At 50.6% G+C, this 18,173-nt stretch overlaps 1 protein-coding gene across 2 annotated transcripts in view; it reads left to right on the top strand.

Annotated features, from left to right (window-relative positions):
* Mad1l1 (mitotic arrest deficient 1 like 1) overlaps positions 1-18,173 on the top strand; it is a 317,552-nt gene that overhangs the window by 59,087 nt on the left and 240,292 nt on the right. For both annotated transcript variants that reach the window (XM_048436907.3, XM_085683370.2), the window contains exon 10: positions 4,052-4,138. In XM_048436907.3, the coding sequence (XP_048292864.3) occupies positions 4,052-4,138 (87 nt within the window). The remainder of the gene's footprint in view (positions 1-4,051; positions 4,139-18,173) is intronic.

The following is an 18,173-nucleotide window of genomic DNA, read 5'->3' on the forward strand; positions in this document are numbered from 1 at the left end:
GTGGGGAGTCTTGAGTCAGGTTTCTCTGTCTCGCCCTGGCTGTCCTGGAACTCACTTCTGTAGGCCAGAGACCCACCTGCTTCTGCCTGAGTGTTGGGATTAAAGGCATATGCCACCACACCTGGCTCTCTTACTTTTATGTAGTAACGCATTTTGGACATCTTTCCTATCACTATATATGTAAATTGAGTGTTTGAGTTGATTTTATCCAGATTTCTTCATCTGGGTAGACTAATTTGACCAGTAATATTGAACCTGGTTTTGTTTTTCCCCAGTGCTTGGGCATGGAACCTAGGACATGTGAGCAGTCATTCTGGTCACACCTTGAGCCCAACACTGAGCTTCCTTTTTTTTTTTTTTTTTTTTTTTTTTTTTTTTTTTTGAGACAGAGTTTCTCTGTGTAGCCCTAGCTGTCCTAGAACTTACTTTGTAGACTAAAATGGTCTTGAACTCACAGAGATCGCCTGCTTCTTGAGAACTGGGATTAAAGGCATGCGTGACACTTGTGGCTAGCCGATACTGAACTTTTAATCCGTGTTTTACCGTCAGACTCAGGCAGAACTTGGCAGGATGTATTCTTCTTAAATGGTCTCATGGGTTTTCATCCTTTCTCTGTTTGGAGTCTCTGCAGCAAAGAGCCCAGAGCAGAGTGAATTCCTCTTGTGACCCTGACCCCTGGTGAAGGAGAAAGATGGCTGGTGGCCAGGGTGGAGTGCACGGTGTGTGAGCCTGTGCTTCAGGCTGGGGAGGATAATGGTGCAAACAGAACCCACAAAGAACCAGATTTGATGGTGATGCTTAGGGTTGTAGATGTGTAGGCTGGAGCAAGCCCAGCTAAAGACAGGTGACAGTGAGCGGACACCTGGAGTGGCAGGAGAGCTGTGTGTGCACACTTACAGGAGAAACTCCCCAGAGAAGGGGTGTGTGGGACCTGAGGGGAGATGTGGTAATGACTGTGAATTGGAACAGCTTCTGCCTTCCTGTTCCTCCCCTGGCCAGGCCATCTGTGTGACCTCGTTTCCAAAAAGGAGGAGGAATGTCATGTGACAAGGGCCTGCTGGTCCTTTGCTGTTGTGGCAAACCTCTGTGCCTGAGACAGCAGCCAGCCCTGCCTTGTCTTCCTCAGGGAGAGGGACTGTCCCTCTACACGCTTGGAACTGACAGCTTTGGAAGGTGGATGCTTCATGGTCAGGCAGTCACAGGGTGGTTCCCAGCTCTAATGACAATGCAGACTTGTGTCTCTCAAGTGTCTGCTGGAGCCTTAGTGACTGTGGCCTCTGGACTTGAGATTCCAAGTCTTGCTGGGTGGCCTTAGGATTGTGGACAGCAGGTACAGCCACTGCAGGTGGATCTGCAGTGCATGACACAGCGTTGGGCTGCCATGCAATGCTGACTTAGTATGCGATGTTTGCTTGTCCTCGGTCCTGGACATTCTAAACCAGCTTCTCCTCAGTCCTGGGCGAAGTCTGACTCTGTCTCCATAGCAGTGAGTGCCATCACCCTTTCAGCTTTTAGCACAAGCTTTTGCTATCTAATGTGTTCTGTTCTGGACTTGGCATACTTTTTGCAAGAACAATAAACCCATCTTGCTGGGATGGGGGGTGGAGGGCTGTGTTCCCTCCTTTCCCTCGTTTTCAGTTGAGCCCTGGCTGAAGCCCAGTCCCTGCAGTTTTGGACTGTGGTCTCAGCCCTATGGCTTCCTATTCTCTGGAAAGAATGGCACCTTGGAAGAGCGCTCATGGCCTGGTGTTTGCTAATTGGGTCTGTGGCTGCTGCCACTTCATTCATTCTCAACACTGGTGTCCTCGGGATTGGGTGTCTTTCAGACGCTGAGAAACCGGCACTTACGGCTTCAGTGAGAGCCATGGCACCTGCTATTAGAACTCAAAATAGCTGCAGTTGGGGCTGGAACTGTCTTTGCCTCCGAAATAAACTAGTGGACTCAGGCCCCCAGCATTCTGTGCCTGCAGCTGAGTTTGTGTCACAATTCAGCTGTTCCTGAACAAAGAGGCCTCTCCCCGAGAGCCCCCCGCCAGACCATGAAAGGCTTCGCAGCTGAAGCCGCGGTTGTTCGGCAGCAGATGCCACAGCTTGGACTGCAGTTGGAACTGTCACTTCCCTGTCATCCCATGTGTCGGAGGCCCCAGAGGCCCTACGCGCCTTCCACTTTGTAGTTGTGAAGTGCGAGTGTCACGCTCGCTGCACCGGACTGGACTGGCAGCGGTATTTTTAGGCCACAGTGGCACTCGGTGGGACGGCTTGTATTTGAAAGCACTTTGCTAATCCCTAGAGTGCCTGGAAGCTTCTCCGAGTAGCTTTAACCACACAGGCCAGGAGGCTTCTGCAGCACAGTCTCAGCCAAAACCTGGCAGTCCATGGGCTCTGTTCAGGGACGAGGTGAAGGCCGCGCCTATGGGTGAATCCTGTGATTCCACAGGTCTGGAGAGTCCTCCTCCGTGGGTCTGGAGAGTCCTCCTCCATGCCTGTGAGCTCAGCTCAGGTGGTGGGGGCCAAGCAGTGCTGAGCTGGTTCCTGTATCCCAGGGCTTCTTAAGGATGGCCCCCTTTCCCTCACCCTGGTGCCAGGACTCATGGCGGACTGCCAGCACACGGCGAGTGTTCTGTTCCCTCCAATGCAGCTTCTAGTAACTCTTTCTCCCTTGTGACCTTTCCTTCCTTCCTTCCTTCCTTCCTTCCTTCCTTCCTTCCTTCCTTCCTTCCTTCCTTCCTTATTTCCTTAAGTTTTTTTTTTTAATTTTTGGTGGGGGTTATTTATACTTACATATACATGTACTGCAAGTTCACAGTCTGTGAAATTCACACAGTACATAGAAGAGATCTTGATTGCTCCCACCTAGTGTGGGCACAATTTCACTGAGCCACACTTCCCACCAGGGTGCGTACTGTGGATGTAAGAATATACATGTTGCTTATTCTTTCTGTGTGTACTTCAAGTGAAGAGTCAGTTTGTGCCTGGGTCTTTCTTGGGCATCTTTTGCCTGGCACACTAGTTTGGTCTTTCTGCCAAGAGAACTTTATAGCCTACCTGGGTTCCCAGAGACCCACAGGTGGAGCTTTGGGGACTGGAACTGACCTCTCATGGGTCTGCAGGTAGATGGTCCAGTGCTACTGGTTGCTTTATTGTGACCTCGTGTTGCAGAGAGGGGGATGAAGGTATGTATTTTCCTGGTGCTGGACTTGGAACCCTGGGTCATGCTTGCTAGGCAAGTACTCTACCACTGAGCTGCATCTCCAGCCCCTCAGACAGGGCTGTAGTGAGGTACTATGCACGGCTGGAGGGGTAGCTCATCTGCACCCAGGAATGACCAGGATCTTGCTCATGAGAATTGTACTGCACACGAGTGCACACACATTTAGAGGCCAGAGGCCAACCTTGGGTATTATTTCTTGGTACCATCCACCTTGTCTTTTAAGTAGAGTCTCTCATTGGCCTGTGACTCACCGAGTAGGTTAGTCCAGCCAGTGAGCCCTAAGCATTCATCTGTGTCAACTGTCAACCTCAGCAATGAGCAGGTTCCATTACATCTGTCTGGCTTCGTATGTTCTTAATATTTTTAATTCCATTTTATTTAATTAATTAATTGTGTGTGCATGTGAAGTTCAGAGGACAAGTTGAGGGAATTGGTTCCTTTTCCCCATGTGGAGTCCAGGCATTCAACTCAGGTCCTCAGACTTGGTGGCAAGTACCTTTTTTACCCACTGAGTCATCTTGCTATCCCAACACACTCAGCTTCCCCCCTACCCCAGCATGGCTTCTGGGAACTGAACTCGGATCTTTATGTTTGTATGGAAGTATGTTACCAGCTGACGATAGCTCTAAGATGTCGTCTGAAAGTAGTCTGCCTAGGTGGATAGACTGTTTGGACCTGTATGCTGAGTGCTGGCTACTGTGCACACGGACTGCAGAATCTCTCATGCAGAGCTCTGAATTGCCAGTGGATGCTGTGACTTTTGGTGTTTTGTTCTGTGCACACAGTTTGGTCTGTTTCCAGGGAGAGCAGGAACTGAGTGTGCCTTCTTTACCCCCTCAGGACTCCAGAGGACCTTTCCAGGTTCGTGGTTGAGCTGCAGCAGCGAGAGCTCTCCCTGAAGGAGAAGAATAATGCCATCACCAGCAGGTAGGCGGCCTGGTGGGTCTGGTTGTGTCAGCAGGTAGGTGGCCTGGGTGGGGCTGGCTGTACCAGCACAGAGGCAGTCTGGGTGACTCTGCCTGTACTTTTGTTCTGGGCAGTTTGAGTCTTCTCCTGGGTTACTGGAAGTGGTTGTCTATTTTCTGTTACTGTTACATAGTACCTGGGGCTGGATACTTTTCAAGAACTTTATTCTTTTAGGGCATAACTGTGGCCTTATTAGGACATAGCTCTGCTTAGGACAACAGATGATAGGTTTGTGTATGCATGCATGTTTTGTGCTAATTTGCATTTTGGAGAAAGCTAGAGGGGAAGGGTTGGGGTTTTGTCTTAAGAGCTCTTTTGAGCACCAGCCAAGGGTTTCTGAGAGCTATCTCAGTGCCTTTGAAAGTCATTACCCTCACTGGCCCAAAGACTTCTTATTCCATCTACTTTTGTATATGACTGCTTCAGGTGGACTCATTTAAACTGCATGCACGCCAGGCGGTGGTGGCACACACCTTTAATCCCAGCACTCGGGAGGCAGAGGCAGGCGGATCCCTGTGAGTTCGAGGCCAGCCTGGTCTACAAGAGCTAGTTCCAGGACAGGCAATCAAAAAAATAAATAAATAAATAAACAAACAAACAAACTGCATGCACACAAGTCACAGCATTGGGAGATGGCTGTGCCTCACAGGTCCACCGTCTGAGCCATTGCACCAGATGCTGCCTCACAGGCCACAGAGCAGTGAGTCTCAGCTTGAGGCACTCTGCACGTTGTCTTCCTGACCCCGGGTCCCCGCCTAGCTCAGGAGCCTTGCAGCTTTCCGGCAGTGTGTGGACTCTGATTGGCCCTTGGGTACATGCATGTGTGATGTATGCAGACCTTTGTGCTTACAGACATGAATATTCCATCTGGCCTGTGCCATTGATCACAAGTGACAGAAATCTCGCCCTGAGATTATCAGCAGGCATGTGTGTTTCCTGGTCCAGTCAGAAGTCCAGGGGCAGCTATGAGGCCTCGCTGGCCTGTCATGCTGCTTGTCCTTCACTCCTTTCCCAAGCCCGACACCAACTGTGTGCCTTATGCTTCTGCCCTGGCACTAAGGGTCTGCTCAGATGTCAGTCACAAGTGTCAGATCCCCAGGTCACCCACACTCCCGTCCTACCACCCTTTCTCAGGCTTGGGGATTCTCAGAAGTCAGGAGAGTGTCTCCGCTGAGACTCCTGGTTTCTTCTGACATATCCAGCCCAGGAGCAGCCGGCTGGAGGGTGCTCAGAGCAGGCAATGTCGGGGTTCACTCTCTTCAGTTATATCACCCTCCCACCACCTTGTTGCGGTCACCAACCCCAAAGTGTCCAAATCCTACTTGGGAAGAGCTTCACAGCCCAGCCCCAAGTCAGTGGTTGGGGAAAGGAGCGTCTACCCTCTGTTTTCTAGTCCTTTTGTGACCAGCTCCAACCTGAGCATGGTGGGGTTGGACCAGCTTATCTCTTTAGCAGAGGAGCTTGTTAAGAATACCAGTAGACATGCCTCTCACCCAGTGGAGCCCAAGAGTTTTAGGGTTCTGCCAGGAACCAGAGTCCAAAGCCCAATGTGTTTGGTCTTCTTTCACACTAGCCTGGTCCCCTGTCCATTTGTCCTGGGGCTGGCCTCTCAGATGGTCTTGTGACTCTGAAGTGTCATCCTAGGTTTAGTGTTACATCCAGAGACAGAAAGTAATTTTCTTTGGGTCTTTTCTGGAAATGGAAGACTTTTTTGGGGCCCCAGTCCAGCTGATCCCCTTCAGTGACCAAAATTGGGTGTGTGCCTATTCAGATCCTATACTGATGGAAGATGGGGTTGCCATGGTGAGCCCAAGGTCATTCTATGTGTGATTGAGCTACCTAAGGCTAGTGGGACCGGCTTCTGCAGAGCCAGAGGGAGGGGCTGTGTGCAGTGATCAGAGCAAGAGCCTCTAGTGCCCTAAATGGACTGGCCCTTGCATGGACAGGCGCTGGGGGGAGCACAGAGCTAGCCCGTTTATTTTGATGATCCAGCCATAGCCTTGTCCTCTTGTGGAGACAGTGTTTAATCATTTATTACTAGCCAGAAGGAAGGGTTTCTCATATTGAGTGCTGATGTCACTCTGAAAATTGGCTTCTAGAAGCATCTGGTTATGTTGGACATAATCACATCCATTTACTTGAGGAAGCTCACATGATAAAGATTGCCTTTTGCTTTCAAAGCCACTGTCAGATGAAACGGGCGTGAAAAGTGATTTGGAATTAAAGCTTGAACGTTTTCCTGGTGATCCTCTTCATTTTCCTCTGACTATGAAACGGAATGAACTATTAAAGGGAAGGAAACCTGTCTGCAATTCCCTCCCACCCAGAAGTTAGCTGTTGTGACCAACACAGTAAGACTTGGGTCTGCCCGAGAGCCACGGGGCAGGGGGGCCCATTGGTACACTTTGCACCGTACCTGGCTTGTGTTTGCCTGTGCCGGGGCAGGCAGGGCTGGGGGGGTTCTCTGAACCAGAACACCTGTAATGTCACGGCATCCCATGAGTATGCCTGGTGTTTCGCTCTCTTCTGTAGGATGTCATGGTCCCTAGTGAGCAGATCTCAGGGAGGAGAGGCCTGGTCCACAGTACTGCTTCTGCCTCCCGGGGAATATTTTTCAAGATGAGTTGTTTTTGGGTTTTCATGTGCTAGTCTTCTGTGCTTGAGTTCACATGGGACCTGTGACTCAGTTGTTCTCTGTGGCTTCTGCAGCCTGGAAGTAGGCTATTCATGGAGCTGGCTAAGCATTTGCCTGGCTTGTGAGGCTTGCAGAGCTGAGCCTCTGAGCTGAGGAGTGGAGAGGAAACAGCTGTGGGGTGCTGGGCCTAGGTTTCCGGGGCTCCTCACTGTCAGACTGGGGCAGGAGCCACTCTTAGTAAGTAGGAACCAGTGGTCACTGTGGAGTCCAGTGCCATGTCTGGAACCTGAGATGGCCTAGTTTAAGGTAGTTGTTACTTTGGTGGGGTGGGTGGTTACGAACCTGGGTCCTCTGGTGCATCGTGTTTCAGGCCACTCAGGAGATGAGCTGAGACTCTGTGTTCCCAGCCTATTGTGTACCGGGTCCTGGGCCCTGCATTTTCCTTTAACATGGGCTCCAGATGGAGTCAGATCTCAGGATGGGGTGGTGGCTAGGTGGCACTGGCCTTAGCAGTTGGGTTCCTCGGCCTTTGGGTCCTGGGCTTCCAGGGCAGGTCTCCACCGTTTTATTCATGGGACCAGGAGACTCTGCAAGGCCAAGTGTTTTCCCTTGGCCGTAGGCAGATTCAGATGACATGGAGAGGAGAGAACAAGGTGCAGCCCGCGTGTGCCGCAGAGGGTGTAGTTGCTGAGGAACAGATCGTCAGTACCAGCTCAGGTCATGTTTGGAGGGCTGTGGTTCTGGTCCCATCTCATGGCTATGCAGGGCTGTGGCCTGTACTCCTATCATGCTGTGTATTTGTCTGCTGTTCTTCTACCTATTAACCATGTCTGAATCTTGCAAACAAAAGTTTGCCTCTTTTGAGGCGTTTAACCTCCCGCCCTGAACTTCATAAGTCCCAGCTTGATTCTGTTTTCTTTCTCCCTTCCTGCCCCCCTTCCTTTCCCGTCCTCTTTCCCTTCATTCCTTATCCCTCTAGTCCTTCCTTCTTTTCCCTTCTCTCTCTCTCCCTCCCCCCCTTTCTCTTTCTCATCTACCTTCTCATCTTCTCCGGTCATCCTGTCTTTCATCTTCCTATCTGTCTTCCTCCTCTTGTCTTTTCCTCCTCTTCCTCAGCCCTGTTTTGCTGTGAGGAAAGTACAGACTTTGTTCAGTGTGGTCTCAGGATGCCGACGATGCTCATCGACTGTTGGAAGGCAGGACCTCCGCGCCATCTTTCTGCTGTGAAGAGCATGGCAGCACCTCCAGTCTTGAGGGCATTCACTCAGGTGTACAGCCCCTCCCAACCCGGCATGTGAGTCATCTGCCTCTGCCAACCCTAGCTGTGTCCGAAAGTTGGCATCGGGTGCCCGTGCTGGGAGCCAGTGAGGAGTGTGTGTATGTAGGTCCATCTGCTTGAAGCGTGAGTTGCTGCTAGAGTTGGGCTTTTATGTGTTGACTGCAGTCACCTCAGCAGGCCCTGGTATGTGTGGGTCGGAGCCATGCCTCTGGGAAGGCTGCTAAGCAGGGCTCTGAGGTGCAGGGCAGCAGGGGCCTCAACGAAGGAGGCAGAGCCACTGATGCCATCTGCCTCTGGGAAGATCAGATGACATCACATGCTGGAGTTTCCAGCTAGCCAGGAGCAAGGCAAGTGCTTCTTACCTTTGCTCTTACCTTTGAGATGGGATGGCCTTGATCCTTAGCTGGTTCGGTGTGGTTCTGAACTCATTAGACTGAAACATATTTTTTTTTTTTTTAAAGACTGATCTAGGACTCCCTGGAATTTCCTGTGTAGCCTATGCTGGCCTTGGACTCTTAATCTTGCTTCCTCACCCTCCCTAGTGCTGGCGTAAGGTATTAGCCCATTCAGTTGAAATTGTTTTCTCTTTTATCTGAGTGTTTGGGTGAAAGCCCAGAGGTGGGGCTCACACTTCCTACTATGGGGGTGCTGGGGTTTTTGAGTAGCAGGAGATGGAGGTGGGGGCTGGTAGTGGGGGGTAGGGGTTGGGGGGAATGTTACAGGGCATGTATGGATGGAGGCATGGACAATGTGGCTTGTTCGGTAGGCGGAGAGGATCTGGTAGTTTTTGCTCAGGTGAATGTTGTCTGTTGAAGTGGAGAGCATGTCTCTGTGTGGCTTTGTTGGGGACTACATCCCTGGTGTTGGGCAGTTCTCGGATTCGTGAAGACCAGATGGGAAGGGTCCATGTTCAGGATATGTGCAGCCAGGACTGGGCAGATTCCCGCTTGGTAGATAAAGGGGCAGCTTTTCCAGTGGGCACCAGTAGGGAATCCTCAAGGATGGTGCTGGCTGTACATTCCCATTAAGGGCAACTGTGAGCCATTGGACTGCTCCTGCTCCCTTTCTCACCCACCGTGCACTGCTCATAGGCACCATCCATCATGGATATGGATGGGGCTGTCAGGGCTTGCCTGTGCATCCTCAGCACCTTCGTACGGGATCTGATTACAGTGCCAGGAACCTTGCCCTCTTGGCTGAGCCAGGTTTGCTTCTTGTCCTGTGGGCTGATAGTATATCTCTTGGCTTTGTGGTTGAGGGTTTGTTGCCTGGGGTTTGGTTGTAGATGTTGGGTGTGTCCTCTGTTCACTGTCCAGCACTGCCCGAAAGTCCCCTCTGCCGTTGCTGGGGCTCTTTAGAGCCAGGAGATCAGGGGCCCAGATCTCTACTGCATCACCATTATTACTTCCCGGCTTCCTGTTGGCTGTGCTGAAGTGCTGTGGCCGAGTGTCAGACAAGAGGCTCACTGACTACTCAGTTAGGTTATCATGTAGGAAGACACTTACAGGATGGTCCCCTGCGCCTTGTGAATGTTGACAGAACCGAGAAAACTTGTGCAGGGATTTGAGGGGGTTTCTGTGTTTTGATGGATGGGGAAAGGGGTGGTAGAGAGAGCAGGGCCTCTTTGTCATCTGTGATGGGAACAACCAGTGTTCATGGGTGTTTCATGGAAGAGCTTGGAATGCTCTTCCTAGCACATCCTAGGCAGTGTCTGATTTGTCCTAGGTAGGTGTGGTCCCCATTCCCTCAACCATTTTGCAGAAGGTGATTTTGAACCCCAGTGGATCTGCAGGGAGGCAGTAGAAACAGAACTTGAACCAGTCTGTCAGTCTCCCAAGCATTCATGCTGCAGCTCTGGTCGGAACCCAGATTGCCAAGGAGGTCCCGACACTTTTGTCTGGGCCACGTCAAGTTGTCCACCCTGCCACCTCCTGAGATGCTCATATAAGGCAGAGCCACTGGAGACAAGCTGTGTAGTGATGTGGACATGGATGCTTTTCTCCTGCACTCTGCCTTGTCTGCTCCATCCATGTAGGCCAGGCTGAGCTCTTGGAACTGAGACACACTTTTTCCAGCCAGCTTTCACGAGCTACCTGCTCACACCCAGGGCTGCACTTGCTGTGGCCTCACCTTGTGGCTGTAGTTCGGAAGATCTCCTGCTGCTGGGCGGAGCATCCTGTGCCTGCAGACCTGGGGCAGGATTTGGGGGCCAGGCGTGTTGAGTCCTGAGGTTCCTGTTGTCCAGGTCTTTGTCAACACATACTTGTCTATCAGAGGGGCCTTAAGATGAAACAGTGAGTAGATGGTGTTAGCCCATCTATGCACAGAGCCTGTGCCCTGACTTTCCCTTTGGCTCCCAAGAGCCAGTTAAGTTCAGTGTCTGAGTCATAATTTTTGCCTCTGTTTGTCTAGAGCAGTTAGGCCACCCTCTCGCAACATCTTGTAGTATAATGAGGCCTTGTCACCTGTGTAAGCCGGTGTCCACATGAGTTATAACGCTCTCAAGCTGTCCAGAGGCCAGCAACGCCAGTGACAGGTGCTCAAGAGTAATGATGTAGGGCATGTTTTTTGCCTCCAAGGGGGTGTCACACCGCATCCTGGAGCTGTGATGGGGGTGAGCAGTTATTGCTGGCTCCAAACTCAGGTTGCCTGTGCTTGGAATCAGGTCCATCACTGAGGAGCACTTTGTCCTTGGACAGTTTACTTAGCCTGTCCACAGTGACGGCACCTTTTCGGGTTGGGTATGTACAGGAGGGTGAAGGATTGACCATAAAGGATATAGGCTGGTGTCTGGAATGGTAAACAAGGGCCTGAGTAGGCACCATAGTCATCTTTATTGTCAACTGTGTTTGTGGAGCCATCGTGAAAAGTTCCGAAGACATGACAGCCCCGGCACCAGAGTGTTCCCAGTGGGCACTGCAGGCAAGATGAGTTTTGGTGGATGACTGCCGGTGGAGATGAATGCATGACAATGGAGCTGATGCTGGGATTTGTTATGGTTGATTGGGTGGGCAGGAGGGGAGCAGCGAGCAGCCAGCCCTGGCCTGGCTCATCTCCCATAGCCGTGCCCCCTTCCAGGTCTTATGCTCACTGCAGCCATTTACTGTTTTGGCATGAGCTAGCTCCTCAGCTTTTCAGGGGTAGAGGCGGAGGCCTTAAATGTCCATCTGGTTCTTTCCACCATCGTGAATGGGCTTTGGCAGAGCAGTTGAGTCAGCTTGCCTTTGGTGGGCTCTCTCCACATGTCTATGGCAGCCCCCACTGTGTGTTTCAGGTATGCAGTGGGACCTGCTCACTGAGACCACAGGCCTGTCCTCAGCGGTTCCACACCAAGTTCCTTCAGGGGTGCCCAGTCATGATTCATGTGCCTCTAGAGACTTGGCTGGGGCCTAGACAGGAATACTCCAAGAGAGGCTGTACTTTCCTTCCTGGGACTCCCCTTCATTGGTAGATTGGTTATATCAATACTTGTTTCTGAGCTGACTATTGTCTGGGCTCCTTATGGAGCTGTGGGAGGCTTAGGCTGTTGGCTGAGCTCCCTGGCTTTCAGTTTAGTACTGAGGCTGTAAGTATGGTGTATGGTTACAAACACTTATGTTTCCAAAACTCTGCCAGGGTGGGTCCTGCATGGCTGGCCAGACAGACACTGTCTTGCCACCTGCTTTCTGTGCAATGATCTGTCTGTAATGACCTCACCATCATCCTTCTAGGCCTGGGCCTGTGCCCTATCTCAAGTGTTGCTGAAGTATATGCTTGTTTTCTCTGTTCTAGGACTCACGCCACTCTCTGTCACTGCCTTTTCTAAGTGACAAACTGTGTCGTTCTTTTCCACACCTGCGTTCCACACAGCTGTCTGAGGGACACTTTATGACTCAGGTCACGCCGTATTGTCCCCACACCTGAGCCTTCCCCTGGTGCTGTGTCTCCAGAGTGGGTGCAGCTTCCTTGCCAGGCTGTTCTCACAGCACCAGCATCCTCTGCTCCTGTGCTGGCTCAGTCCAGGGTCTGTGCACCCCCTCCTGGCCGCCTTTCCACTCTTCCCCGACGTGCCTTAGTGTTATACTTTCAGCCTTGTGTCTTATTTCCTTTTGTGGCTTGGCAAACCTGTCAAAGCTAGGGTTCTTGTTTAAATGAATATACATTTGCCTCTGCCTGTGTCTGTGTCCATCTGCTTGTCTGCCTCAGTGCAGGGTCTGTGCCTGGCTTGTCCGACAGTGAGTCTGACAACATTGCAGCCACAACACATGCTCTCTGCAGTGCTGGATGAGCCAGAGCTATTCACAGCCCCACAGGCCTGGGACTTTGGTCCTCTCTCAAATCCTATCCAAGCCATGAGACCACCGAGTGTACCTGGAACCCTGGCCAGACTCCCTTCCTGCTAGCCTGGACTAGTCTACCTGTCTTCCTCCTTGGCTGCTCTGCGTTCAGCGTCATCTGAGGTATCCCGAGAGTCACTGCCATTGCTTCCTGTTGTCCCACAGCTGTGTGAACTCTGAGTGCATCTGCTTCTGCCCTCCTGATGTCAGTGGTTGTACAGTTCTAGGACACACGCTGAGAATGGTAATGGCTGTTCTGGTTAGGGCACGGGTTCCACAACACACAGGTGCTCTGGGAGTGTGCGAGACCTGGTCACTGTGCACCTAACATCTAGTCCACCCCCAGAATGTGCTCATTGACTAAATTCACGCCCACCCACCTGACATAGCTTCAGATCAAGAATGGGGTACTCTGATGGCTCTGGCTTCTTATGGGCTTATATTGTTGAGTTGACTGTGGCCTGTAAGGCTGTCTGCATCTTTCTTCCCTGTTGTCCTCTGTTCCCTGTCACTTGGGCTCCTCTTCTTCCAGGTATGGCAGCAGCTGAGCTTGGGAGTTGGTACCTTATATTGCCCGTGTCTGGTCTGGCACTTGGTATTATTTGTGGCATCTGTCATAAGTAACTCTAGCCTACTTGCTTCAGCCTGGGGCCTCTGAATGGTTTAGGACCATGAGCATGGCCACACCCCATTCCGATTAGTGCCTAAGCAGTAAGCTCTCTCCAGTTTCCTCTTACATGGTACCTGCGAGGCAGCTTCTGTGCCAGGTCTGAGGCTGTGTCAAGCAGGATGAACCAGAGTTCAGCCCTGGTAGGACTTGTGTGCACTGGGCCTTAGCACAGGCCTGATGTCAGTGGGGGTGGTAATATAGAGTGCTGGGCAGCAATGGTGTCGTCCTGGGCTGCTTGCAGAGAGAAGGGGTGAGATGGAGACATTGGGGAGGAACCAAGGTATAAGCGTGCATATGTGTGTGTGTGTGTGCTGTGTGTACATGTATTCATGTTCAGGCACAGCATGATGATACAGAAGTATGGAACCTGTGTAAAGTGCATGCATTTCACTAGCATATATGGCTATGAAAGTAGATGAGGGAACATTTCTTAGTGGATGTGGGTTTTGTTTAGATCCTGTAATACCAGAACTGTTTATTTATTTATTTTTGGTGTGGGGGGAGCAAAACAGAATGAAAAGTGACTTGAAGTGTACACTGAAATGTAGCGAGCAGCTACCCAAGGGTGAACCCTGTCTGGTGCCTTCTGCAGCACTAGTGGCATGGGGCTGGGGCATATTGCCCATAGTTGTCCTACAAGGGGGCATGCTGCTCTTAGCCTCCTACAGCCCCAGGACTGTTTGGCCAGGAGCCACGGTCACATAGGGAGAGATACTGTGTACTGTTTGCCTCTCCACCTTCCCCTCCTTAAACAGTGGGCTCCATGGCCTTTCTTTGGGTGCTGGGGTGCCTCAGTGGAGAACCTGCCACATTCCCTCCATCCTGATCCTCTTTTTTCACTTTTATGTCAGTCCTGCCTCCTAGGAGGCACTCATGTAGTGACCCGGGCTTGAACCTGAAGGCTGCCCACACCAAATTGATCTGGTCTGGTTTTGACCTAGGTTGCAGAATGCACTAGGCATTGTGGGCTGCTTTGCTGGTGGACTGGTTTACTTACCAAGTTATGGTCCCAGCCACCATCTTTTCCTCTGACACGCTTACCAGACAAGAGCTTTGAGCATGGTTGTGTAGCACTCTGCTGAAGTCTTGTTAGTGTGCACCTTAGGAAAGTCGCTTTCTATCTGGTAGGTTTGGGTTCCATAGAACAGACCCAGTTGCTATTCCAGGTTAGGAACCCAGCGAGCTGGTTCTGGCACCATGCTTCTTATACAGTTCCCTTAGCACACTGTTCTGAAGGGAACACGAGGGCAGGCGGGACATAGAGTCTGGAGTGTGACTGGTAGCTCCCACAGTGCCTTCCATGTGTAGCTAGGGACTTCTGGCCCCTTCCTTTGCTCAAGTCTGCTTGTCCTTTTTGTTTTGAGATAATCTCTCTTCTTGCTTTTTTTTTTCTTTTTTTTTAAAAGTAGAAACAGAACCCAGTGGCACTGCCCCAGAGCTGTGTATGTGCTGGAACTGGGCCTGGCGTAAGCTCTCAGCACAAGGCAGCCTCTGAAGGCCTTGGCAACTGGTTGCAGTGCCCAGCTTTGGACATGAGATGGTGCCTGTAGCACTCTGAGCCCTGCCTGCTTATTCCTTGAGGCTCCCTTCCGGAGCCTCCCCAGTGGTGTCATTCGAACCAAGTCTATAAATTTTGTGACCAATTAATTAGTGGGAGAGCGGGAGGGGAGGTAGAGAGAGACTGGAAAGACCTTGTGATGAGTGGCCATCTGTCACGGGTATCTCCCTGGACGGTTTAGCTCTCTTCCTGTCCTGTGTGCTGTGTGATCTTTGCCATCGAGTTATTTGTTGAGATGGGCTGGTGAGTGCCATAGTGTGTGTGTGTGTGTGTGTGTGTACGCACATGTGTGCACATAGTAATATAAGCCCCAACCCTAGCTTGACCTTGGCCCTGTTTAAGACACTCCTCTGTTTCAGGCTGCCTCTGTTCTACTCTGCCTTAAGACCAAGTCTGGGTCTTCCATCCCCCCAAAAGCACATCCAGCCCATCATGGGATCGAGAGCCAGGTCTGGGTCTTTTATTGAATGTTCCGAGTTCCCTAGATATGTCTACCTGTTCTTGATCATGGTCTGGGGAGGCACAACTGTGGGGAGGAAAGGCCACTGCCGATGGGCCCTGTGTGTGAGGGAGTAATGGGCATGCTCCTTCTTCACGGCCAGATTGCTGTCCTTCTATGCCTGCCCTGTGTCCTCCCCCATTATCCTAGAGTGGGGGAGGGCCAGGGTTCTAAACCTGTTTGCTTGTTTGGCTCTTCAGCTAGGGGAGCTGCCATTAACATTTCTTACCCGGACTGTTGCTTTGTGAGTCTTGCATATCCATATTTAAAGTGGTATTTACATATTCATAGATTTTTAAATAAGTTCTTATTGTTAAGGGATGTAGAAATGGATAAAATGTGAAACTCCCTCTTCTATTCAAGCACCAGAGAAAACTTCACCCCCCCTCCCACCCTGAATGCAGTCACTTTCTGAGTGGTTAGCTCTGTTGCCATGGTGATTATTCTGGAAGTCAGCTGTCCTGTCCCATGGCCCTCTCTCAACTCTGCCCTGCCTAGCCCATGTCCAACACACAGCGCGGTTCACTAGTCCACTTCCCACAGCCATGCCCTAAGGTCTTGTCACACTCTGGGTCCCTCTGGCATGACCCTTTCCTCCTGATGGGATCCTGGAGACACCATCTCCATTTGTGTGTGTGTGTGTGTGTGTGTGTGTGTGTGTGTGTACGTGTGTACGTGTGTACATAAGGCCAGGGGTTTGCGTTGCTTCTTCCTTTAACCTCATTTTTTTCAGACAGTCTCTTTCTGAACCTGGAACTAGACTGACTTGCTTAGTGTCCTGTCTCTACTACCTTCCCAGTGCTGGGATTGCAGGCATCACTGTTACCCCTGGCTTTAGGTGGATGTTGGGGATCCATATTCAGGTGATGGTTGTATTACAAGGACTTTCCCTTCTCATCCACCCCCTACCCCTGTTCCCACATTTCCCTTCTTTTGGCAGAAAAGCCTAAGACAGATAAGGCTTGTCATTTTGGAAGTGACAGAGTGCCACTGCCCTGGCCTCAGGCACTTCTTGCTCTGCAGCTGGTGCCTAGGACTTTGAGGGCAGGTACCTTGCACTTCCCTGTTCTGTGAAAACAACCACTCCTTTCTCCCTACAGGTTCCCATGAAGGCTATTGTAGTTGGATTTTTCTTTGGGTCGCCAGTTCCCAAATAAGAACACTGAGACTTCTTTTTTTTTTTAATATTTATTTATTTATTATGTATACAATATTCTGTCTGTGTGTATGCTGCAGGCCAGAAGAGGGCACCAGACTCCATTACAGATGGTTGTGAGCCACCATGTGGTTGCTGGGAATTGAACTCAGGACCTTTTGAAGAGCAGGCAATGTTCTTAACCTCTGAGCCATCTCTCCAGCCCCCTGAGACTTCTTATTAATTATGAAAGCTTGGCTTTAGCTTAGGCTTGTCCCACTAGTTCTTATAACTTAAATTAATCCATTCATATTAATCTACATTTTGCCTCGTGGCTTTTTAGCCTTTCTTTCATTCTGTATGTCTGACTCCATGCCTTGTTGGCATTTCTTTTCTTTCTTTCTCAAGCCTAAATTCATCCTCCCACTTATTCTCCCTGTCTGGAAGTCCTACCTATACCTTCTCCCTTGCTATTGGCTGGTCAGCTCTTTATTAGACCAATAAGTGCCTTAGGGAGGCAAGGTAAAACAGCAATGCATCTTTACATAGTTGAACAAATGCAACATATCTTTATATAGTTAAACAAATATTCCGCAACATAAACAAATGCAATGCTTCTTTGCATAGTTAAACAAATATTCCACAACATGACCTAGAGATGACCTAGGGTTGCTAGTTTTACATCTTGGTGCTGTCTGACTTTGCTTCTAGAATATCTGTGCATGGGAAGCCCAATGGAGACACAGAGAGTAGAAGAGCCAAGGAGTTAGATTTAGTGGGCTAGCCTTGTCTGGAGGTCAAGTCTGGGTAGCACTTTGGGTCTAGAGACCAGGACTGTACGATCCATAGAGATGTGGCTGTGCTCTCCTGGTCAGTGGCTGGCATGTGGCAGTGGATTGACGCAGGACGCTAGAGTATGAGCAGTGAACACATGATTGGAAGTGCCTTCAGGGACTCTACTTGACATTGCTTTGACAGAATCAGACCTAGTGGGCATAATTTCTGGTCTCTGCCCTTTCTCCCCTTTTTCTAAGCATGCCGTTGTGTTTTGTCATCTCAGTGAGGTCTTTGGTGTCTGGGAAGCCCTAGAAGACAGCAGTAGATGTGACTGCATCCATCAGCAGTGGAAGCTGATGTGCAGAAAACCAGATGAAGGAAGCAGCAATTGAGTGCTGTCGTCCACATTCCAAATAGCTTAGGTGTCTCCACTGAGACTACAACCACTGGGCACGGCTGAGCACATGGCACCCCATTCCCTGCCAACAGCCCACAGGCCTCACCTACACTGCTCAGCGCCTTTGTTATGACTGGAATGAAGAAACACTGCTGGCATTCCTCGGGACTCCTCGGGAGTGGCGTGTCACTTTGCACGTCGCTAGAGGGCAGTGAGGGCTGCCTTCTTTTGTCATTCAGTGGTGTAGAGGGAGTTGGCATTGGCCAGGTTCCTGGTGACTGAGCTGTCACTAGGTCCTCTGTGTAGACACTCTAACTCTGGCCTGTCCTGGCCGGCTGTCTTGACGTGGTGCTCTGTGACTTGGATGGTTCTCAGGACCAGAGTCCAGGGAGGCGGCCATTGTGACTGATTACAGAGGTGCCTCGCTGCTGGGTTTGGATAGGCAGCAATCTTGGTTGCAGACCCATGAGTCTTTATTTTATTTTATTTATTGATTTTTATGGAGCTCTACATTTTTCTCTGCTCCTCCTCTTGCCTCTTCCCTCCCCTCCAACCCTCTCCCATGGTCCCCTTGCTCCCAATTTACTCAGGAGATCTTGTCTTTTTCAACTTCCCATGTAGATTAGATCCATGTCTGTCTCTCTTAGGGTCCTCATTGTTGTCTACGTTCTCTGGGATTGTGATTTGTAGGCTGGTTTTCTTTGCTTTATGTTTAAAAACCACCTATGAG

The sequence above is a fragment of the Myodes glareolus genome, chromosome 2 (genome assembly GCF_982192425.1).
Source record: "Myodes glareolus chromosome 2, mMyoGla1.1, whole genome shotgun sequence".
Taxonomy (NCBI): Eukaryota; Metazoa; Chordata; class Mammalia; order Rodentia; family Cricetidae; genus Myodes; species Myodes glareolus.